General features: G+C 38.5%; 1 protein-coding gene across 2 annotated transcripts in view; it reads left to right on the top strand.

Moving 5' to 3' along the window:
• SNTG1 (syntrophin gamma 1) overlaps window positions 1-25,725 on the top strand; it is a 398,393-nt gene that overhangs the window by 324,405 nt on the left and 48,263 nt on the right. For both annotated transcript variants that reach the window (XM_062189597.1, XM_062189596.1), the window contains exon 15: window positions 4,101-4,193. In XM_062189597.1, the coding sequence (XP_062045581.1) occupies window positions 4,101-4,193 (93 nt within the window). The remainder of the gene's footprint in view (window positions 1-4,100; window positions 4,194-25,725) is intronic.

Raw genomic sequence — 25,725 nt, 5'->3', positions numbered from 1 at the left:
TCAGGAACTCCTAGAACCCGAATGTTGGGTTTTTTAATAGTATCCTGTAGATTCCTGACAGTATTTTTTAGATTTCTGATTTCTTCTTCTTTTCTTTGATTTGACTGTTTCCTTTCCTGTTCTCTGTCTTCTAATTCCGATATTCTCTCCTCTGCTTCATCCATTCTGTTTTTAAGGCTCTCTAATGTGTTTGCCATTTGATCTATTGAGTTCTTCATTTCATTGAGGTTTTTTTTCACTATCGCAATTTCCTGTTCCACTAGTTGTTTCATTTCATTTTGATTCCTCCTTAATATTTCATTTTCACGGGAGAGATTTTCTATCTTGTCCATTAAGGATTTCTGTAGTTCAAGAATTTGTTTTTGAGAACTTCTTAATGTTCTTGTGAATTTTTTGAAATCTGCTTCTTGCATTTGCTCTATCTCTTCATCTTCATAATCTTGCATTGGCATGTCTTGTTCACTTGGGGGCGTCATAGTGCCTTCCTTGTTCTTGGTACCTCCGCTTCTATGTTTCTTGCTTGGCATGTTAGAGATAATTTGTGGTGTTTTTGTTTTTGTTTTTTTTCTCTCGTTATACTATGCCTCTAAGTGAGCTGTCTGTTTTGTTGGAGCCTTAGGGGCTGTGATGGGTGTGGCCAGAGAGCTATGCTTGTTTCTTGAGGTTTAAGGCTGTGTAAAGAGCGACTCTCCCAGATTATTTGCTCCTTGCTGGGACACTCTCTCTCTCTCTCTCTTTTTTTTTTTTTTTGTTTTGACTTAGTTGGGAGTGGGGTTGGGGGTAGTTGAAATCTAGCCTCTGTGAGTATTCGTTTGATCTACCCCTGGGACTATACACAGAGTTTATGCAGCCCTCAAAGTGTTCTCCAGTTTCGCTAAAGATACTGAGTTTGGCTGAGCTTTACATATGTAAGATCGCGGTGCTCTTTGTTTTGCTTGGTGAGTGAAGGGAGAGGCCTCTGTTCCCCCTCCCCCCAATGTCTCGGACTTCTCAGGTCTTTGTCTTTCTTGCCCTCCTCAGTTCCTGCTTGGCAAGTTAGAGATAATTTGTGGTGTTTTTTTTTTGTTTTTTTTCTCTCGTTATACTATGCCTCTAAGTGAGCTGTCTGTTTTGTTGGAGCCTTAGGGGCTGTGATGGGTGTGGCCAGAGAGCTATGCTTGTTTCTTGAGGTTTAAGGCTGTGTAAAGAGCGACTCTCCCAGATTATTTGCTCCTTGCTGGGACGCTCTCTCTCTCTCTCTCTCTCTCTCTCTTTTTTTTTTTTTTTTGACTCAGTTGGGAGTGGAGTTGAGGGTAGTTGAAATCTAGCCTCTGTGGGTATTCGTTTGATCTACCCCTGGGACTATACACAGAATTTATGCAGCCCTCAATGTGTTCTCCAGTTTCGCTAAAGATACTGAGTTTGGCTGAGCTTTACATATGTAAAATCGCGGTGCTCTTTGTTTTGCTTGGTGAGTGAAGGGAGAGGCCTCTGTTCCCCCTCCCCCCAATGTCTCGGACTTCTCAGGTCTTTGTCTTTCTTGCCCTCCTCAGTTCCCGCTTGGCAAGTTAGAGATAATTTGTGGTGTTTTTTTTTTTTTTTCTCTCGTTATACTATGCCTCTAAGTGAGCTGTCTGTTTTGTTGGAGCCTTAGGGGCTGTGATGGGTGTGGCCAGAGAGCTATGCTTGTTTCTTGAGGTTTAAGGCTGTGTAAAGAGCGACTCTCCCAGATTATTTGCTCCTTGCTGGGACTCTCTCTCTCTCTCTCTCTCTCTCTCTCTCTCTTTTTTTTTTTTTTTTTTTTTGACTCAGTTGGGAGTGGAGTTGAGGGTAGTTGAAATCTAGCCTCTGTGGGTATTCGTTTGATCTACCCCTGGGACTATACACAGAATTTATGCAGCCCTCAATGTGTTTCCAGTTTCGCTAAAGATACTGAGTTTGGCTGAGCTTTACATATGTAAAATCGTGGTGCTCTTTGTTTTGCTTGGTGAGTGAAGGGAGAGGCCTCTGTTCCCCCTCCCCCCAATGTCTGGGACTCCTCAGGTCTTTGTCTTTCTTACCCTCCTCCGTTCCCGCGCTGGCGAGATTCTGTGGCTCTGCCTCCTCTCCCGCCGCTGCAGCTCGGCTTGTCTCGGTTGGTTTTCCACGCGGTGGGTTCCCTGTAAGTCCTCTGTGTTTCCTCCACAAGATCCGGAAGTGATTCCTCTGCAGTTTTTTTCTTGAGTCTTTTCCTGATGCTACAGTAATTCCGCTTTTATGAAAGTTTATTTTCCCAAACTACGGTGCACGTCCTCACTATCCACCATCTTGGCTCCGCCCCCATAATTATTGTTTTGAACTAATAACATGTGTGTTTGATCTGGCTACAGCCATTTTCCTGTTTTCCAAAAGGCATTTTTAAATGTAGTTTGTGTATGATTTATCTTCAAATCTTGTTTAATACATTATATATATATATATATATATATATCTCCAAAAATGTTCCAATGTGTTTCTTGTTTGAACATTCTTAAAAAGGATAATTTTATTTATTGCTTTTTACTATCTATAACTCAAATTTTTGTTACATACACATAGAAATTAAACAATAAATAGGCAATTTCAATATTGAAATGTATTAAATATACTCATAAGATATGTTCATTAACATAATTTATAAAATTTATTTCAATGGGTCTCAATTTTTAGTGTATCTGTTTGTTTTTTCTTGGTGATTATTGAGACAATGCAATTTAATTCACAATGCTGAATTTAATGGGAACATTTTAGTTATGCTGTCCTGAATGTGTTTTCATCAGGGATATTCTTTTTTAAATGATGGTACTTGAAATAGCAAACAATCAAGTATAAATTAAGTGGAAAAGATATAGCCTTGAACATTCCTTAATGATGAGAGAGTTTCCATAAAATACTAATGAACAGATGCAAGCATATAAGATGCCCATGTATTAGACATACATGATTATTTACCAAAATTTACTTTTGAATAACATTAAGTATGCTCTTATCTGCTTTTCTGAAAAGTGTAATTCCTAATGAATATTTAGCATGTTTATAATTTCCCTGTTCAATTTAGGCTAAACACATGAATAAAGCTTTCTGGTGAAGACGATTAGGTATATTTAACTACAATTACTATCACAAGATTCATTTAGTGTGTTTTGTATACAGTATTATAAAAATAAGTATAAACATTAGTTTATTTGATTGAATTTTCAACTTAATAAACTTAATAATAAACAATCATTTATTAGTTTATGTAATTGAAAATTTGCTTGAGAAATAGAGTATGCTCCTTTTCTCTCATTTCATATGTAAAATAAAAGCACTTTTCATCATTCCAATGTCCTACTGCAGTTTGAAATTAAAAACAAAAAACTTATCTATAGATACAACAATTTGCCATGTTATATGTAAGTCTCAAGTTTTTATTTCATATCTGTTTCATGCCTTGCAAAAATATCTTAGTACCAGTGCTTATTAGTCTTTTCAGAATATGGAAGTAAAATTTTAATATAATCTAATCTCAGTGTGAAAAGTCATTACTGACTTTTTGAAAATGAGATTTTACATAAATAAATAGGAAAGTGGAACATGTGTGGGGATTAGCTTGTGCCCTGTGGAAGTACACATGGAAACCATAACATCCAGTTATATTCTTTTGCTTGGTTACTTAATCTGTGCTTGCTGCCTCAGAATTCTAACAATATCCATGTTATTACTGTGCTGAGAATTTAAGTAAGATGTTAATCCTTAATAATACTTTTTTTTTGGTTTAGTGCAGCAGTGATATTTGATTACAGGATATAACAGCATCCTTGCCTACACCTATAAACAAAAGTTTATACCAGTGTTACTGCCCACGTAGCACAGGGTAATATGCAGCATAAGATACGGACAAGGTGAGAGGGAGCAGGATTGGGAATCTGGCTCTGAGGATCCATGAGGGATTTTTTAAAAAGCACTCTTCATGTCTGATTTGCTAATATTAAAAAGCTGACAACATCATGTTCTTCGTGCAGTTATTACTGATATTAATTATTATATAATGTATTCACATAGTTCATGATATTGACGTCAATTCTGTGTAAAGTAGTAACTGTATTTTCTCCTCTGTCTAGTGTAAGACATATGCCTGTGTGCTAGAAAGTCATCTAATGGGACTCACCATTGACTTCAGCACAGGATTCATCTGCTTCGATGCTGCAACAAAGGTAATGGGTTTAGGTTGGCTCTGAGAAATATCCTGCAGAAACCCTTTGTCACTTCTAGTAGCATTTTAATTACTTATCCTGTGTCAAACTAAATGTCCATGTTTTTGATATTAAGAGATAAATTATGCTTTTATCTATTTTAAAAAAATATATCAATATAGAACAAAGCAGATATACTACAACAAACTCTATAAATATAATCAAGTAAATCTACGTTCACCAATATCTTATGTTTATGTGACCACATAACTGAAGAGACGTTTTCCTTCACCAAAAAGTAATTTTTAAAAGTGTTCCTTTATGGCTCTTCAGCATCAATGTCTAAAAGGTCCAAGGGCAGGTGAGGTTTGGGTACATGTTTGTTTGTTATCATAGCTGACAAGGTAAAATTCTAAAATGATGCACTTTGAAGTTTGAATCCTCTAGCCAGGGAGTACAAGCCATGCAAACGCTTCAGTACGGGTTTGGCTTCTATCTGATAGTATGCCCATTTTGCAGAGAGGATGTGATACCCTTTGAATGATGAAGGGCAGCTCCTCAACCAGTCATGTTAAAAACAAAATTGTCAGTTTTGGTGTTCGTCAAGTGGAAAGTGACATTGTACATTGTTGTTATTTTCATTGTTTATTGTCTTAAAGCCCAGCTGACACTCACTCAACTGCTGATCTCCTTCCAGTTATTGCTGCTACAGTTTCTGATTGCAGGCTTTGCTCCCAATGGATTCTCTTCCATGGGGTCACAAAATCCTTAGTTCTACCTTACTTTGTCCTTTATCAAAATATGACCTAAGATATTGACTGATATTTAAAGGATGTATGAGTACTCTCTTATTGGGACACTTGCATTTTCCTTTGAAATTAAGCCTTGTGCTTGGTTTTCAAAAGCAGTGTCAACAAAATAAAATGACACAAATGTGTGAAAGGCAGCAAGTAGATGACTGTTTTGGTCTCAGAAAACTGAGTTCTGTGTGGATCTAGATGGCTGTAGAACACTGCATGGTTTTCTGAGATTATTTGATTCTTCTGTCAGCAAACAAGGTTGTCATACAAAAGGTTCACATGATCTAAGAATCGTTGTTTTTAAAAATGTATTTAAAACCATGAAAATTAAAATAGCACACCTGTGCAGGTCAGATATAACTATATCATTGCTGGATACTTTTGCAGATAAGAAATTTCAGATGTTGGTGGCTCTTTTAATGATTCTCAGATGAGACTGTTATGAACTTTTTTTCCTATTACTAAAACTGTCTTTTGGTTAAAATACTCATCAAATCAGAATAAACTCATAAATATTAGATAAATGCAATAAATTAGTAATTAATCAACTTAACAAGCATCAAATTAATTCAACAAATCACTTTATAATTTAATTAGATTAGAGAAAAGTTAAAGTTTGATGGTTCAGAACAAAATATGGCCAGAATTATCTGCAAACTCTATCACATACATATGAAAGAATCTCACGTGAGTAAATGAGAAACAAATTTTATTTGAATATATTTCTGAGTTCTGATTGTATTTTGGATTGAGTTTACTTATTTGAAAGGCAGAGTAGGGGGGCACTCACATTAGCTTGTTCACTCCCCAAATGCCCACAACAGACTCTGACTGGGGCCAAAACCAGGAGATGAGAACCCAATGCGATTTTGTCATCTGCACAGCAGTATCCTGATTACCTGAGCCATCACCTCTACCTCTGGAAGTCTACATTAGCTGGAGACTAGAATCAAGGGGCCTGCGCTGGAATTTTAACTTAGGCACCCAAATGTGGGTTGGGGGGGCATCTTAACTGGCACATTGACCACTAAGCTAAATGTCTATCCCTGAATTAACTTGTATGGCTAGTAAAATCTGAATTTGTGTCAGTGTTCTATTGTATCCCTGTGGTAAAGGAGAAAATCATGACACAATGTCCTATACAGCATGCCATTCTACTTCTTCCTTGAAAGTTCTGGAAGTGGCTGATCAGTCAGCAGAGTCTAAGCAAATTGTTATTGTGCCATCAAGAGAGAATCATTTACTAGCAAATGAGAGGTTAGAAGCCCAGGTTGACATCCAGGAAAAACCCAAGGCCCTCAAGAGAAGCAATCTCCATGTTGCCATTTTTCAATTCTATCACTGAAAGTATCTGACTCCAAGGCCATCGAAGATTTGGGAGGGAGGGAATGGAATCTGTAGACATTATAATGCAGTCGGCTGCAGTGTTCATCACTCAAACTCTGACACTTGGAGAATGGAAGTGAGAGGTATTGATAATGATGTCAGGGCAGTAGACCCAAGGCAGAATCCTGGGGAAACCACTGGGCCTATGTGACTCCCCTCAAGAGAATAAGCCTCTGAGTTATTTTCAAACTACAAAAAATAAAAAGGGAATTGTTATGTACAAACCAAAACATGTTTATTCTAATATTTTAGTGTAATAATTAAGCATTATCCAGCCACATTCCCTATTTGATATTCGTGTGACAAGTGCCCATAAGAACATATGTACAGTTGATTTTTAACAGGTTTACATTCAGAAGGGCCATGGCAACACCATTACTCATAGGCTTTAACTGGAAACATTTCATCCTCCTTCAACTGAGTTTGACAGGTCCTCCAAGCACGAAGATACCCTGGAATCGGAAGAAAAGAGGGGGCTGTGTTCTGAGTCATTAAGCCCCCTATAAAGCATACACTGCATTTTCATTTGTGGTGAAAGGGAGAACAATTACATCACTATATTTTAAAAACAGCTGCATTTTTTATTTCTTAGTAAAATTAAAAATTAATAAACAGAAACAATGATGAAAAAGTGAATGGAAATAAATAGAGATGCCTATTGTGGGGAATGAGAGTCAACACAAATTTACGTTCCACTAGGGCGCTCAAGTTTTGCAATTAGAGCAGTGTCTGCTGCAAATGCCAAGCCAATTCTCTATACTTCCTACCTGTGCTGGAAAGTCCTCAGGGAAAACCATTTCCTTTGATTTGCCAGAGAGAACATAATGCACTAATTGGGGCTGTATTGCATATATGCATACTTTTGTTTACAGGAACAACACATCGAGAAGTTGTGCAGTTTTCTGTTTCCCTTCCTGTTGCAGTGGGATTCTCTCACATTTTACTGCAAACTTATTCGTCGTAATTCTCATCCTCTTTGAAATGTAGCCTTTTCAAGGTATACAGTTGCAGCACTCTAGTTACATAACTCACAGAGCTAGAAGCACAGATTTCTTGCCATTGTATATTTTAATAGATGTGCATTAACTTAATTCTGTCTAGCAATAGATTTCCTTGCAAACAGAGACCTCATTAGTAGCATCTAGAAAATGCATACCAAGATCACTTGGTAATGAAGATTTACTGAATACCTGCTATCTTTATAGTGGTGGGGAGAGCATATCCATCAGGTGTGGAGTTTTAAAGAAGACTTTACAGAAGATACCTTTAGGGCAGACATTTGGTGCCACTTTAAATCCCTCTTTAGGATACCTGCATAGCATCAGATTACCTGGTTTCAGTTTTGGCCACTCCACTCCCACCCAGCTTCTTGGGAAGCAGCAGATGATTGCTTAAGTACTTGGATTCTTGTTACCCATTTGAGAGCCCTGTTTGCAGTGCCAGGCTCTTGATTTTGGCCTTGTCCAGATCTATCTATTGTAGGTTTTGGGGGAAGTGAATCAGTAGATGGAAGATCCTTCTATGTCCTCCTCTCTCTCTTTCTCTCTCTCTCTCTCTCTCAAATAAAAATAAAAGAAATTTAAAATTCAAAAAGATTTTAAAAAGTGAGGTTGGTTGTCTTTAAGATGAACCACAAAGGGTTAAGTTACACAAACATCTGTAAGTGAGAAAGAATGTAGAACATAAGGGCATAGGAAGTGAGTGAACTAAGAGATAGATTATGAAAGAGATCCTATTAAAATTGTGGTCTTGATCCTAAAAACAGAGAAATGCATTGTAAGAGTTCGAGTCAAAAGAAAGAAATGAACAGATATGCACTTGACTGCATATAACTAGTAGAGTGGTCAATGACTGAGTGAGAGAACATAGACAAACTTAATTCTGTAATGTGTTTCCTGGGGGAGGCTACTGAGAAAGCTGTACAAAGTTAAAGGGAAATATTGTTATAAAATGTGGGTAGAAATGTTTGCAGTATAGCTACAGAACTAAGAGATGCTCAACACAGGCCCATTGTGGTTTCAGTGGGTAAAGCCATCCATTGTGACACCGGAATCCCATAATCAGAATGCTGGTTCTGGTTCTGACTGCTCCATTTCCCATCCAGTTCCATGTCAACTCGCCTGGGAAAGCAGAGAAGATGGCCCAAATATTTATGCCCCTGTCACCGGTCACCTATATAGGCGATCTGATGGAGTTTCTCTCTCCTAGTTTTAGTCTGTTCCACTCCCAGCCATTGTGGCCCTTTGGGCAGTGAACCAGCGGGTGGAAGATTCTCTCTCTCTCTCTCTCTCTCTCTCTCTCTCTCTCTCTCTCTCCCACACACACACACACACCTCTGTTGCTCTAGCTTTCAAATAAATAAGTAAATCTTAAAAATAAAATAAAAGCTCATGACTAAAAATTAAGTTTCAAGAAAGGTGGTAGGGAGTTTCTAAGGTGTAGAAATAAACTAGATTATGAGATCATCTGGTGCATGACTTCCTGGATCTAATTTATACTATAGAAAGACGGCTCTAACTGAAGCACAGATTGCCTTGATAGGGTAGGGGCACGGTTGAGTAAATAGACTCCTGTTTTAGAAGAGCAACTGGCAAACATGTTTAAAACCATGAAATTTTATTTTTTTAAAAAAGGAAGGACGGCTTTGTATATGTACCAAACACGTAATACCTAAGTTCTAATAGTTAAAAGAAGATGAAGGCATTGGGATCCCACACCTGAGATAGCCACCCTTCACAACCACCATCCAACCAGGGCAATTATACAGTACAGAAATCACAGAATTTAAAGACTTCATTGGCTGTAGCTGAAGTCCAAGGAATAATTCTGTTCAGTCCATATCCACTTAAATAATTGAATCACTATACAGCTTGGGTCTTAATATTAGAAAAACATAGGAACAGTGTTGTTCATATTGTTGTTATTACGCTAGTAGGATCTGAAATCACTAGTTTCTGCAGAAATTTTATAGTCAGATTGTTTACCGTTTTTATATTTTAATAGTTGAGAATGAGAAATACTAAGGAGAAATGGAAGGATATTTCAAAAAGTTCATAGAAAATGAAATTAAAAGAAAAATTTATTTTGGTTCAAAAATAACTTGAAATCCATTCATAGATTTTTCATGGCATGTATTTTCATTGACTTTTTAGGAACCCCCTAATATTCATAGATTTCAAAAATGTTTGCCTGCAAATAAACTTATCTTTCAATTGTATTTTTCTATAAGCCACAGAGAATTCATAGCTATAACAATAGAGTATCTATATAGTTAAAAAGCATTAGATACTGCAGGAGAGCTAGAAGCCAGTACTAATGCAGCATACTAATAAAAAAATTTGAAATCATGGCTAACAGATCTATGAAGATACTAAATATGAACTAAAAAAAAGTAACATTCTTAGGAATATGCTCAATGATTTATTAGAAACCATCATAATAATTTTTGTTTTATTCTTATCTCTATGACTAATTTTCACTGAATACAGATTTCAAACATTGGGGGAAATTTGTAAAACCCATTTATGTGTATGATGACCTTCATTTTAGTGACTTATATTCAGTGCACCAAAAGACAATGCAAACCTAACTGAAATGACTTTCTTCTAGTTTTCCAGAGTTTCCCTGTAGAGTCAAAGGAATTAATTCTATTCCAACATAATTGTGTGTTACAACTAAATTCATTGCTTCACCTTAACATTTGCTATTCATGAAATATCTTAAGCTCATAATCCACTCAATACCTTTAATTGGCATTGATTTCTAGAGAGTTTTAAGCTAAAATCAGAATGGAAGTGAACATGGCCTATATTTATACTTTTTACACTCAAGAGTCTTTGATATAACAAAGACAAAATTAAGAAATTTTGAGCTATTATTTCTCCCAATATTATATGACCTTTTTTTTTTTTTTTTGACAGGCAGAGTTAGACAGTGAGAGAGAGAGAGAGGGAGAGAAAGAGAGAAAGTGCTTCCTTTTTCCGTTGGTTCACCCCCAAATGGCCACCACAGCCGGCGCACTGCGGCCAGCACGCTGCATTGATCCGAAGCCAGGAGCCAGGTGCCTATCCTGGTCTCCCATGGGGTGCAGAGCCCAAGCACTTGGGCCATCCTCCACTGCACTCCTGGACACAGCAGAGAGCTGGCCTGGAAGAGGAGCAGCCGGAACAGAATCCTGCGCGCCAACCGGGACTACAACCCGGGGTGCTGGCACCGCAGGCAAAGGATTAGTCTAGTGAGCCACAGTGCCACCCTGTATGTCCTTTGTACACACACATACACACTCACATACACGTACATACCCACATTCCATTTTAATCTTTTTCTATAAAGCTTTTTTGTGTATAGTCATAATAGTTATAATACAAATCCTATAGGTTAAACACCTCAAAGTGAAATTAAAGCTTTGTTTCTTTAAACTTATTCAGTTTATTATTTCTTCTATAATTTTAAAGTATTTCACATTAAAGTTATTTATTAAAAATCTAAAAAGAAGGCTGGCACCGCGGCTCAATAGGCTAATCCTCCACCTTGCGGTGCCAGCACACTGGGTTCTAGTCCCGGTCAAGGCGTCGGATTCTGTCCCGGTTGCCCCTCTTCCAGGCCAGCTCTCTGCTATGGCCCGGGAGTGCAGTGGAGGATGGCCCAAGTGCTTGGGGGCCCTGCACCCCATGGGAGACCAGGAGAAGCACCTGGCTCCTGCCTTCAAATCAGCACAGTGCGCTGGCTGCAGTGCGCCGGCCGCGGCGGCCATTGGAGGGTGAACCAACGGCAAAGGAAAACCTTTCTCTCTGTCTCTCTCTCTTGCTGTCCACTCTGCCTGTCAAAAAAAATCTAAAAAGAAAATTCAAAAATATTAAGCTTTGGCCGGAGCCATGCTCACTTGGTTAATCCTCCTCCTGCGACGCCAGCATCCCATATGGGCACCTGTTCTAGTCCCTGTTGCTCCTCTTCCAGTCCAGCTCTCTGCTATGGCCCAGGAGGGCAGTGGAGGATGGTCCAAGCATCCACATGGGAGACCAGGAAGAAGCACCTGGCTCCTGGCTTCAGATAGATGCAGCACCGGCCGTAGTGGCCATTTGGGGAGTGAACCAATGGAAGGAAGACCTTTCCTTCTGTCTCTGTCTCTTACTGTCTATAAGTCTACCTTGTCAAATAAATATAAAAAATATTAAGCTGAATATTTTTTGAATTGTGTTCTATATAAGTAGAAATCTTAATTATGCATGTTATGATAAAGTTATTACAATATTCTAGTTAATCTTAGCTTAATTATTTTTTAAAATGTATTTCCATTTTTTCTTCTCTAAATGTATAACTCATATCTCAAGAACACAGAAAAAGGTTGCCAATTTATTGAAAGTTTTATATTTATCTTCAAATAAATGATTTACGTTTTGCTTTTAGAAAAATGAAAAACATTGCATCTATTACAAAGCAAAATCAGGCATTAAAGTAGACTATTCATCAGGTTATTTTCTTTTTTTTTCATTTATTAAACTTTTATTTAATGAATATAAATTTCCAAAGTACAGCTTATGGATTATAATGGCTTCCCCCCTCCCATAACTTCTCTCCCACCCGCAACCCTCCCCTTTCCTGCTCCCTCTCCCCTTCCATTCACATCAAGATTCATTTTCAATTCTCTTTATATACAGAAGATCAGTTTAGTATATATTAGGTAACGATTTCAACAGTTTGCCCCATATAGCAACACAAAGTGAAAAAAATACTGTTGGAGTACTAGTTATAGCATTAAATAACAGTGTACAGCACATTAAAGACAGAGATCCTACATAATATTTTTTTTAAAAATTAATTAATTTTCTATGCCATTTCCAATTTAATACCAGGGTGTTTTTTTTTTTTGCTTGTTTTTTTGTTTTTTTTTTTTCATTTCCAATTATCTTTATATACAGAAGATCGATTCAGTATATAATTAGTAAAGATCTCATCAGTTTGCACCCACACAGAAACACAAAGTGTAAAAATACTGTTTCAGTACTAGTTATAGCATCACTGCACATTAGACAACACATTAAGGACAGATCCCACATGGGATGTAAGTACACAGTGACTCCTGTTGCTGACTTAACAATTTGACACTCCTGTTCATGGCATCAGTAATCTCCCTAGGCTCTAGTCATGAGTTGCCAGGGCTATGGAAGCCTTTTGAGTTTGCTGACTTCGATCTTATTCCGATAGGGTCATAGTCAAAGTGGAAGTTCTCTCCTCCCTTCAGAGAAAGGTACCTCCTTCTTTGATGGCCCCATTCTTTCCACTGGGATCTCACTCACAGAGATCTTTCATTTAGGTCTTCTTCTTTTTTTTTTTTTTTTTTTCCTTTTCCATGGTGTCTTGGCTTTCCATGCCTACAATACTCTCATGGGCTCTTCAGCCAGATCCGAATGCCTTAAGGACTGATTCTGAGGCCAGAGTGTTGTTTAGGACATCTGCCATTCTATGAGTCTGCTGTGTATCCCACTTCCCATGTTGGATCCTTCTCTCCCTTTTTTGGTTTTATCAGTTAGTATTAGCAGACATTAGTCTTGTTTGTGTGATCCCTTTGACTCTTAGACCTAGGAGAGCCATCAATTGTGAACTGAAATTGATCACTTGGACTAGTGAGATGGCATTGGTACATGCCACCTTGATGGGATTGTATTGGAATCCCCTGGCACATTTCTAACTCCACCATTTGGGGCAAGTTCATCAGGTTATTTTCTAAATTCTTAAGTATGTCAAAAAACCCATAATGTAAACATTCAAAAAATAATTAATAACACAAATTTCCATACAGTACATCATTATCTATATGTAATATAATACAAATTGCCTGGCCTTTTTATTCATTTCTCATGAGAGCACTGTGAGGAAATGTGAAAATTAATATTCAGTTTACTGTCTGTATAATTCAAAGTACATAAAGAACAAAATCAGGTAGAGTAAAAACTCTTTGTCAAATATATGCTTGCCATATTTCTTCAATTTTTTATCATTTTTCCCTTTACCATTTAAAATGTTTAGTTCTACTTCCTGTCTGTGGCTTTTGGTACATTTTGCCTTTGTGTATCAGAGTTTTGATTTTCATGAAATTTTTTGCTATATGGAATAATACCTAGATCCCATTTTTTTAAAGATTTTATTTTATTTATTTGAAAGACAGAGTTATAGAGATAAAGGGAGGGAGACAGATTTTCCATCCTCTTGCTCATCCCCCAAATAGCCACAATGGCTGGGTTGGGTCACATCAAAACCAAGAGCTTAGAGCTTCATCTGGGTTTCCCTCATGGGTATGGGGCCTAAGCACTTGGACCATCTTCTTCTGCTTTCCCAGGTACATTAGCAGGAAGCTGGATTGGAAGTGGAGCATCCAAGAGTCAAACTGATGCCCATATTGGATGCAAGTTTCCCAAGTTATGATTTAAGCCACAATGCTACAATGCTGATTCCTGGGTCCTTTCTTATAATAGTATTAAGATTAAATGAGATAGTTTGCTGAAAAATATTAAAGTATAAAATAGGAATCATATCAAGTTGGGAAACTCATAATGGTTAAGACACTGCTTAAACATGCAAAGCCCATGTCAGAGTGCCTGGTTTGAGTCCTGACTCTGGTTCTGATTCCAGCTTCCTGCCAAGGCAGGCCCTGGGGTACAGCAACCCTAGGGTAGAATCACATTGGGTTCTCAAATCCAGGCATCCACCTAGTTTCCACAAGTTGTTGCAGGCACTTGTGGAGTGAACCAGTGATGGAAGTCCCCTTTGTCTGTCAGTCTCTTTCTCTTTGTGTATCTCACTATGTCTTTCAGATGGTCAAATAATTGAAGTAAATAAAAACCCACTGAAAAAATATAAGGTATAGATTTTGAAAATTTTAAGCATTCCAACTGGCTGAGATTTCAATGGATGTTGTTTCAATCACAAATCATGTCTTCTGATCCATGCCCAGGGAATTTTTTCCCTTTAGTATCATATTTTTCAGAACACAGCAGTGACCTGTTTCTACCTAACACCTATCTGAAGGACCTTCACAAAGATCACATGGCTCTCATTAGTCTTATTGTCTTTGTCTCTAAAATGGATATGTGGATGACACCATTTTTATAGGATTATTGTGAAATGTAAACAGGAAAAGAAATAAAAGTGGAGTGTGTTGCAGAGTGAGTGGTACATGTTAAGCCTTCAGGAGGATATGAAACTTTTGTCTCACACACAGATGGGGAGTTCTGACTGCTACAGTGTGTGAGCACCAACAGTACCTTGCTACAGCACTATCATTCTTAAGACATGAAGGTGCATTGTCTTAAAGAATTCTTTATAGTACATCGATGAATGTAGTTGTGGTTTGGGAGGTGGACTGAGAAACTTTTAGAACACTACGTATGTGCTCCCGAAATGATGTTCACATGAATGATGTCCTCTGCACATGTTCTACCATTGTCACTAAGCTCACCAGATGGCCAAATCAAAGGAGCTGTCCAATCTTGGACTTGAAGCTCCCAAATTTTGGTCTAACTAAACCTTTTTCCTTCATTCACATCTTCACGCACATCTCAGATATTTCACTGTAGTAACAAAACTGACTGATACAGTCTGTTACATTCCTTGAGATCTTTTACCTGTTTGAAACTAGCAGGGGAGGTTGACATTGAACAAGTTAATTAGCAGCAAAGTGGAGTCAGGATGATTTGGAATTGCATAAAGTAGGTCAAAAGACCATGAATGATACTTGGAGAAAATTGCATTTCGACTGATAGATTGTAGGTCCTGAGTGGCTAAGTAAGCATACTATGGAAGAAGGGTGAATTGGTGTATGAGAGCACTGAGATATGACAGAGCATTGCTGAGAAGCAAGAGACTAGACAGCAGCAAGATAAAGCATCCATGCTCTCAAACGTGAAGGGATCTGGACTGCATGCTAAAAATCTGGCACTACATCAGCTGAGTGTGGCTAAAGCATTTCCAGTTCACTCATCATGACAGCATGCGACTGCCTTTAAATAGTAAACATCATTTTCTCATGTATTTATGGGGTTTGGATGATCTGAAAAGGTTTCATTTGTATAACTACAGTTGCATGGATCACTCAAGTATCTGAGAGTTGGCTCTGATCAGCTGGTTCCTTATCCTTCTCTGAGAGTCAGAAGGTTAGGGCAGAGCTGTCCTTTTATTGTAGATGGCCAAGCCAGAAGAGAGGAATGAGTAATGTCCAATTCTGTTCTGTTATATGCACTGGGGACAACAACAATGTCTGAGTCTACAACCATGCGAGAGGGGAGTCTGCCCCAGGCCCTGGAAGAGAGTTGTGTAGTGTCACATGGCAATTGGTTAGGACACAATTGCAAGTGCTATCTCTTCTTGGAGAGAGCAGTGCCCTGTCACACTACAGGGCATCTGGGTGAAAATTAGAGTTGACGTGCTAATAGTGCCATGGGCCAAGGAAAGTCATGAACATGCCAATTATCATAATGCACTATATGATCATGTTGATATGTTTGTAGAATTCAGAAAAGATGGAACTAAAAATGGCATTGAGGTTTCAGATCAGATCAAATTTTTCTTCTATTTTTATAACACAGATGACATACACAACTTCTAAAAATAAAATGTGTTAAGTATAACAAATGACAGATGAGTTCAGTAAAATGTGCAATTGTTAATGCTCTTTCCCAAATATTTTTGGCCATTCACTTATGTGTATAAGATTAAAATAAGTGTTCTGTGTACTAAGTAAAGATTTCATCAGTTTGCACCCACACAGAAACACAAAGTGTAAAAATACTGTTTCAGTACTAGCTATAGCATTACTTCACATTGGACAACCCATTAAGGACAGATCCCACATGGGATGTAAGTACACAGTGACTCTTGATGTTGATTTAACAATTTAACACTCTTGTTTATGGCGTCAGTAATCTCCCTAGGCTCTAGTCATGAGTTGCCAAGGCTATGGAAGCCTTTAGAGTTCGCCGACTTTGATCTTATTCCGACAGGGTCATAGTCAAAGTGGAAGTTCTCTCCTCTGTTGGGTCTTAGTCCACCCGTACAAGGATGGACTGGGTCCGAGGAAAGGTAAGTGTGCGCCGCTCGCCCGTTCTCCAGCCTCCTGGTCCCGGAGACAATCAGACGCAGCGAGGAGCCAAGTCTAGCAAGGACTCATTTACCTTTTGCATAATAGTACCTTTTATAACACAAAACTGCAGAGTCATTGGGGCAGGGCTAAGGGCCAACCAATCACTTAAAAAATCACCTTACGGGGGGGATTTCTATAGGACTAGCCCTATGTCTATACACTTGTTACTAGTTTTGTTACCTCCCCTGATGTTGCGCAGCCAATTAGTTTTAGTGGTAAACAACTTTGGATTCTGCCCATCTTACTTCCTCTGGGCGCCATCTTACTTGGCTCCGCGGGGCTTTGTTCTGTGCAGTTCGGGCGGGGGCACCCTGGAGCAGCTGCGCATGCGGAGCCCCAGGGCCTGGCCTGGCCATGCCATGGCCGCACTCATGCGCCACACTCCTCCCTTTAGAGAAAGGTACCTCCTTCTTTGATGGCCCCGTTCTTTCCACTGGGATCACACTCGCTGAGATCTTTCATTTAGATCTTCTTCTTTGTGTGTGTGTGTGTGTGTGTACAACAACTCACCAGATTGATATAGTAAAGCTTTTATAAAATAATTTTCCAGATTTGAATTTTAGAATTTATTGTTTTTTATTCTTAATCAATTCCAAATAAATATTCAAAGTGGAAATGTGTGCAGTCCCTGAATAATCAAGTATATTTAATGGAATTATATAAATATCCCAAATGTAAAATTAATAGGAGATGTATAAACTTAGCTGAGATATGCTTGATGGTGAAACTCTGAGTTTATTGGATAATCTTATTCAATCTTTCATTTAGGCAACTGGCTTAATGATAATGCAGTTGTGTCCCATTAACTCCAACTCAGACATACATCTTGATTTGTAAGGCTACATAATAACCCCACCTCAACATAACCTGTTTAACATTTAGTTTATAGTTTATTATCCATTTTACTCTAACTTCTTTTATGTTTCTTTCCTTAGCTCCCCCCCAAATCTGAATTTAGTGCTATTACCCTTGTCTCGTCCTCAATTTTGCCATTCAATTTTCAAATATTAAATAAAACTGGAAGGCATTCCCTTATTCCATTTCCCACTGTTACAAACTTGGGCATTCGTTTCTCATTTGGATCAGAGTAGTATCGTTCCAAAAGCACTTCTCAACACATTCTCACAGGAAAGGGATTATGCCTAGTGTTCATTCCTAGATAGTAGAGATATAAAAGTGGATAAAGTCTCCCCTTCCGAGAAGTCCACACTCTAATAAAAAAGACTGAGCTGGAACTGGTCACTTTACTTCACTATGCAAAGACCAGAGCCCTGTGAAACAGTTACACTCCTTCCTTTTCCATCTTCAACTCCATCTCCAGAATAATGATGCTTCTAAAATTTGAATATAGCCCTGTTATCAGTCTCTCATTTTATGTTACTTTAATAACTTGATTCTGCCTTTAAGATAAGTCTCTTAAAATCTGATCTCCGCTTTAATTTGGCATCATCTCCTGCATTGCCCTCAGGGTTTGGTAGCTAAGCATACTCCATACCCTTTCAGATAATCCTTGTAACACTTCACATGCATCCGTGAGTCTTCATCCAGATATACTTAACCATTCTTAGATATCTCTTGTTTCAGAGTAGAAAATCTTTTTTTTTTTTTTTTTTTTTTTTTTTGGACAGGCAGAGTGGACAGCGAGAGAGAGAGAGACAGAGAGAAAGGTCTTCCTTTTTGCCGTTGGTTCACCCTTCAATGGCCACCGCAGCTGGCGCACTGCGGCCGGCGCACTGCGCTAATTCGAAGGCAGGAGCCAGGTGCTTCTCCTTGTCTCCTATGGGGTGCAGGGCCCAAGCACTTGGGCCATCCTCCACTGCACTCCCTGGCCATAGCAGAGAGCTGGCCTGGAAGAGGGGCAACCGGGACAGAATCCGGTGCCCTGACCGGGACTAGAACCCGGTGTGCCAGTGCCGCTAGGCGGAGGATTAGCCTGTTGAGCCATGGCACAGGCCCCAGATTAGAAAATCTTAATACCTCCAACATATCTCAACATATTGCAGTTGAGTCTGGAAGAGATATTATTTTAATCCCTTTATCCAAGTACAGTTCAAAAATACAGAATGAATTCAATGAATAGCAATTAATATATTGATCAATATAACGTCATTAAATAAATTAGTAGAGATATAAAGATTTCATCTAATTCTATGATCTTCTGAAATTTGTTTTTTTTTTTTAAATTTTCACTTGTTATTTATTTTCATTTTATTTGAAAGACAGGCAGAGACAGAGAGACAGACAGAGACAGAGAGAGAGGCAACATTGAAATATCTCCCATCTACAGGTTCACTCTTTAAATGTTTGCCAACACCCAGAGTGCACCAGACCAAACCTGGGAGTTCTAAACATAATCTATGTCTCCCGTATGGGTTCTAGGGACTCAATAACTTGAGCCATCCATGTTGTACTACAGCAGCAGCTATGATAGGAAGCTGGAACTTGAACCAGGGTGTTCTAATATGGTATACAAGCATCTAACTGCTGAGCCTAATGCCCACATCTGATGCTTCTATTTTTATCCCTTTATCACTATTTAAATTTACAGTTATAAAGGTAATAAATAGTTGAAGTTCTAGCTTAGTGAAAGCATAACTAATTAATTTCAATGACATCAGATAATGTCAGAAACTTGATGGGAAAATAGAACAAAAATATGCATTTTTAAGGGAATACAATTTAAATTCATGCATATTATTTCATAGAACCCACTGCATGAACTTTTGAAGACGATTTTTTTGTTTTATTGTCGAACCCTCGCCAGCGAGGATCTAACGCAGTCACGACATGGTCACTGTTTCTCGGTTCTCAAGGAACTTTATTCGTGGAGACAGAAGGAAAGGGCAAGGGGAGAGGAGAAGAGAGGAGGAGGGGCTGCGGCGGCCGCAGTGGCCCCAGCGGCCCCCCCGCCCAGATCCCAAGGTCCCTTTATATCCCAAGTCCCATGGAGCATGTGCTCCACAGCCAATAGCGGTTCTCTTCACGTGCAGTTTATGCTAATGTCGTCCAATCAGATGAAAGGGCACGTATAGCCTCAGGTCGAAAGTTCATCTGTTTCACCTGGTTCCTCCTAGTTGTTTATGCAGAGTCCATCCTGTTTCAACTGTTTCACCTGGTTGTTTTCGTAGGAGTTGTTGTCGACTGATTGCTGCAAGCTATGTAGAGGAGGTTCCCACAGGTGGCCAGCCTGCAGTTCCCCACATTTTATGTAATGAATGCATTTTTACATAGATACAACTTTAGAAATACAGTGGTTCTTTCCCTCTTGCCCCCTACCCCGCTCCCTTCCCGCCTCCAATTCCCTCTCCCATCTCCTTCTTCATTATGTATCATTTTTAGTGTGACTTTATATATAGAAAATCAACTCTATGCTAATTATAGATTTCAACAATTTGCCCTGATGCCCACACACAACATATAGAGTACAGTTTGGGGAGAGAATTTGCAGTTGATTCTCATATTGCAATTCAATAGGGACAAAAGTTCTACCTGGGGAGCAAGTGCACAGTAACTACTGTTGTTCCTTTAACAATTAGCACTCTTTTCTATGACATCAGTGATCACCCAAGGCTCTTGTCGTGAGCTGCCAGGGCTATGGAGGCCTTTTGTGACCATACAATCCGTCGTTATTTGGACACGGCCATAAGCAAAGAGCATGTTCTCTCCCTTCAGAGAAGAGTGTCTCTTTTGATGACCCTTCCTTTCCTCTGAGGTCTCGCAGAGATCCTCCATGTGGGGTTATTTTTTTCTACAGAGTCTTGTCTTTCCATGCCTGATATGCTCTTGAAGTCCTTTCAGCTCAATCAGGAAGCCTTATGGGTTGATTCTGAGGTCAGAGTGTTATTTATTGTGAAAGTCATTCTAGGAGCCTGCTGTATGGACTGCTTCCCATGTTGGTCCCTCCTTCCTTTTTTAACTCTATTATTTTTGCTGGGTATTTGATGTTGTTTATGTTGTCCCTTTTAAACTTAGACCGGTCTATCTGTTGCCTTTAACACTTAAGTTGATCATTTTAACAGTGAAGATGATGTATATACCACCGATTCTTATGGGATTTTAGCCCCATGATTAGTTCTTATGCTGTACCCTTAGAGGTAAATCTATATGCTTATATGCATAACTATACTGTTTCACAGTTTTAGACTGCCATTCTTCATCTCATTCCTTTTTTTAGTTAGTATTTTTTCCAATTGCTTTAAAATTCATATAATTAACTCTGTGTTACATAGAGTGTTCAGCATATAGAGTGAAGTAGAGAGATGAGAGAGAGAGAAAGAAAACAGAGGAAAAATTAAAAAAAAAAAAAACAACAAAGCAAAACCAAAAGGATATACACAGTAAATAGTAACAATAGTTAACTGTCTCTCGACAATCAGGTCAAGGATTCTTGAGGACATTAGTTCTGAAAGTGACTATTTTGCTTCTATAGCTTTCATTTTGGCTGCACTGTTAATTCTCCTGAATCAGGGAGAACATATGATGTTTGTCTCTTTGGGACTGGGTTATTTCACCAAGTATGAGGTTTTCCAGCTTGCTCCATTTTGTTGCAAAGGACTAGATTTCATCCTTTTTTACTGCTGTGTAGTATTCCATAGTGTACATATCCCACGATTTCTTTATCCAGTTGAAGACGAGTTTTGTATTCTTCCCTCAGTATCTCACAGTATTGGTTCAAAGACACAGCCTCTCCCACAAATACCAAAATTCGTTGATGTTCAAGTCTCTTAGATAAAATGGCATAGTGATTGCATATAACCAGGCACAATCTCCTATATCGTTAAAATCATTTCTGATACAGTGAAAATAGTATGAAAAGAGCTGTTGTTCTGTATGGCTTTGGAAAGAAGGAAGGACAAGCATTATAAAGACTATATGCATGTTTGATACACAGATTTTTTTGTTTTCAAATATTTTCAGTGCGTAGTGAGTTAAATTTGCAGATGTGGAACCTATGCACACAGAGTGAACTGTACTTATTTATGATACATTTCACATGAATGGAGATCATATTAAACAGATAAAACTAAATAAAGAGCAATGTGCTCTTTAAAAATTCTCTATCAAATCTTACCACTAGCTTCTTCTGTCATGACAAAAGGAGTATCACTTTTTAGAATGTTAATATTTGTTGTGAATTAGCCTTGGTGGAAGGTGACAGATGGAGTCAAGAGACCATATGTGTGCTTAAACTTGTTGCCAAAGTAGAAGGATAATGCAGTCTGGAAATAGGATTGTGTGGGAAGGGCTGATTGACAGCTTAATTAGAAGATCAATCAAGACAATTTGCAAAGAGGGAACAGGGTTGTTGGTGGCATCCCTAGATGCACACAAGTCAAATGTCAAATAACGTTTTACTGGAGCTATGGCAAAAGTACAAATAGATGCTGCCTTTAGAGAATTTCAGTTATGACTTTTAATATGACCTATGTAATGAAACAAGATGATAAGGAAACTGCTAAATCCTATATTGTAAATTGTTTTGCCTATTTTTGTTCAATATGCTTTTATAATCATTGGTGTACCTTTATTTTCCATTTATTTATTATGAATTAATTTTATTTTTGAATAGCTGGAAGCTAGGAATCACTCGGTGTTTTAGAGAAATGAATGTGTTCACGAACCTGAGTCCTTCCTTGTAGCCTGCTTTGCACACTTGTTCTCTAATGGAAATAGCATCTGATTTTGCAATTTTTGGATATGAGTGGCAAAATAGAGTAAATGAAGGTTATTTTACTATTCCCTTCCCATGAAGCTCTCTAGGTTACTGACATTTCCTAACTTTGAGTCAATTCTAACAATGAACCTTACCCAATTGAATAAGCAATGGAAATCATTTATATATACAGGAAAAAAGTTTAAAATATCAACAGCATTATTATTAAAAGAAAAAAAGAAATGATGTTACAGACCACATTGTGTTTAAGTAAATTAGAAAATTACTTTCCTAGGTTTACTGGCTTGTTCTAAATGGGATTCTCAGTCTCTTCTCTATTTTAAGAAAGGAGCCAGTTACTCGGAATAGAAGGCTATTTACAATCATTCTCAGTGAATGGGTTTTGACATTTGCTTAGGGAATTAATTATAGAAAATCAAAGAGACAGGTTAGAATAAAAGAAGAAACAGGAACAGTGGAGAATGGCAGAGTTGGGGTGAACTCTTACTCCTTAGCTGTGGAGCACAATGAATGTGCAGGATGTGAACATAAGCATATCATAAGGAAATGGCAGCAGGTCCAGCTATCTCATAGCTCTCAGCCAGGATGAAAGATGATGTATGCAAGAGTCTAGCACAGTGATATACTGGTAGCAATAAATAACAAAGATGATGTTCCACTGAAGGACAACAGCAGATTTAATGCTGCACATGTACTCTATGAGGAATTTTCAAATTACTTATGCTCTGTGCGTGTGTTCACCCACAGAGTGATTCAGTGTCATGACTTAATGGTAGATCACTTGCTACATGTCTCATTCTTCTCATATGAAATGTTCTGCTTGATAACATATCATAGATAATTGCTGGTGGGGTTTTCACCATTTGTAACTACATGGATAAGTATTGCTAGCCTGGTTAAGAATGGATAGTGGGGGTCAGCACAGTGGCATAGCAGGTTAAGCTGCCATCTATAGTGCCGGTATCCCATACAGGCACCCAGTTGGGACCTGGCTGCTCCACTTCCTATCCAGCTCCCTGTTAATGAGCCTGGGAAAGCAGTAGATCATGGTCCAAGTGCATGGGTCCCTGCATGCATGCAGAAGATATGCAGATGAGACTCCTGGCTCCTGGCTTTGGCTTGGCACAGCCCTGGTCTTAGCAGCCATTTGGGGAGTGAATTAGTGGGTAGAAATCCTCTCTCTCTCCCTCCCTCCACCTCTTCCTCCCTCCATCTCTGGCTGCAATTCTAACTAATAAATAAATAAATCTTAAAAAAGAAGAATGGATAGTGACCTTAAATTGTAAACATAGATGGCATTGAAGCCAATGTTATTTAACATTTATCTATTTGCATGCATCATTCTCAATAAAACTTATCTGTTGCAGATGGTAGCTCATAGGCAAGTGATTCTTTTGAAGAATTTCTATATTTTGATTCCTTAATTATGAAAACACTTTGGTTGATAAGATTTTATTGTATATGTTTCTAAAACTTGCTTTCTCCCTTGGCAATCTTTAATAGCTATCTTAAAACTATGATATTGAGAGTGCTGAGATTCACTGTGTTGTTCTTTCTTCATCTTCCCGTGTAGTTTTTAGGCACATAAAATATTTAATCATATTTTAAAATGCAATATAAATTTTATATTTATATTTTCACATAATCACCCAAAGAATATGCAAACTTAGACAGTTTTGACTATGAAAAACAAAAAGTTTTAAAAAGTTGGTAAAGCATTTTCAATCCATTATCATTATGCACATATTCATTAAGTAGTTTCTTCTATGATGAGGATATTATCACTTCTCATAATATATTCTGTGGAAAAACCTATTTGGTTAAGCAGTGTTAACTTAGTTTCTTTCACAAAAATATTTTAGAGTTCATTGTGCTAATGAAGCACAACAGAAATCCTTGACCCCATTTGACCTGTCTGTTTCAGAGGAAGAAAGAGTGGTCCTTGGCAAGATTTGGGGAAGTGAGAGTCTGCTCTATGATCACTTCTGATGTTAGGTCGAATTCCATATCTAAAATGTATTGCCATTATTGTGTGTGTGTGTGTGTGTGTTTCTTCTTTTTTGGAACTTGATCTCTGTCAACTACAATACCTGGTGGTAGGAGTTGTCTAATCTGAGACCAAACATTTAGTCAAAGTTCTCTAGAGAAGACAGAGGCCATTAGGCTTGCACTGTCTGGGAGATACTGATAGCTTGTGCCAGGTCTACTCTAACATTGGCAATGTTACTTTTTGAGTTCTTATTGGAGTGCATTTCACAGTTTCAGAGAGAGACAGAGAGAAAGGTCTTCCTCCAGTTGATTCACCCCCCAAATGGCCGCTATGGCCGGTGCTGTGCCGATCCGAATCACCACTTCTTCTAATTGCATATTTCCAACACTATGACAGTCAGGTAGTAAAAGGGAAGTGAAACAATTTTTTTCTTCTTTAAAGTTTATCTTGTTTTAAGGGTCAGTCAGACTTGCCTGAAACTCTCCTTATGCTGAAGGGAGACAGAACAAAATGATCACAAATTGGCATTAGGTCCCTGGAGGACATGAGCAAGATCCAGAGAAAGAATGTCCCTTGGGCTTGTATTCATGAGGATGGAAAAGATTCTTGAGTGGTGTGATATTTGCAATAAGACCATGAAAGCTTGAGTAGAACAGTAGAGAAATAAGTAGGCAGAAGAATTTTTCACACAAAAGGTATGGAAAGTATACAGACAGAGGGGTGAAATGGTTTTGCTTTTCTACAGAAACATAAAGTGGGACGGGAGAGGGAGAGAGATAGATTAAGAACATTCTGGGGGCCAGCACTGTGGCGCAGCAGGTTAATCCTTCACCTGCAGCACCAGTATCCCATATGGGTGCCGGTCCTAGTCCTGGCTGCTCCTCTTCCAATCCAGCTCTTTGTTATGGCCTGTGAAAGCAGTGGCAGATGGCCCAATTGCTTGAGTCCCTGCCACCATGTGGGAGACCAGAAGAAGCTCCTGGCTCCTGGCTTTGGATCAACTGAGCTCTGATGGTTGCAGCCATTTGGGGAGTGAACCAGAGGATGGAAGACCATTCTCCCTGTCTCTCCCTATCACTGTCTGTAACTCTGCCTCTCAAATAAATAAAATCTTAAAAAAAGCAAAGATCATTCTGATCACTTTATGGAAAATGGCATGTTCATTTCACATAAAGCCTTTATTCTTTATTCTATGGTATTATTTGTATTAAACATTTGATTTGCACTTTAAAAAATCAGTATTAAATGCAATTTTCATGCCAGAAGCATGAAGAATCACCAGTTTTGAAAAACAAACAAACATACTGATAGAGTTGGAACAATCACAGAGGTACCAAATGAAAGATATAGTGTAAGGGATAGCATTGTAGTAGAGCAGATTAAGCTTAAGCCTGGCATCTTATATCAGAGCACTGGTTCGAGACCTGGATGCTCTGCTTCTGATCCAGCACCCTGCTAATGTACCTGGGAGGGCAGCTGAAGATGTCCTAAGACCTTGGGCCACTGTCGCCCATGCTGGAAACCCAAATGGAGTTCTGAGTTTCTGATTTTTGACCTGTCCTTGCCCT

This window comes from Lepus europaeus, chromosome 4 (genome assembly GCF_033115175.1).
Source record: "Lepus europaeus isolate LE1 chromosome 4, mLepTim1.pri, whole genome shotgun sequence".
Lineage (NCBI taxonomy): Eukaryota > Metazoa > Chordata > Mammalia > Lagomorpha > Leporidae > Lepus > Lepus europaeus.
This window is presented reverse-complemented; position numbering and strand designations above follow the sequence as displayed.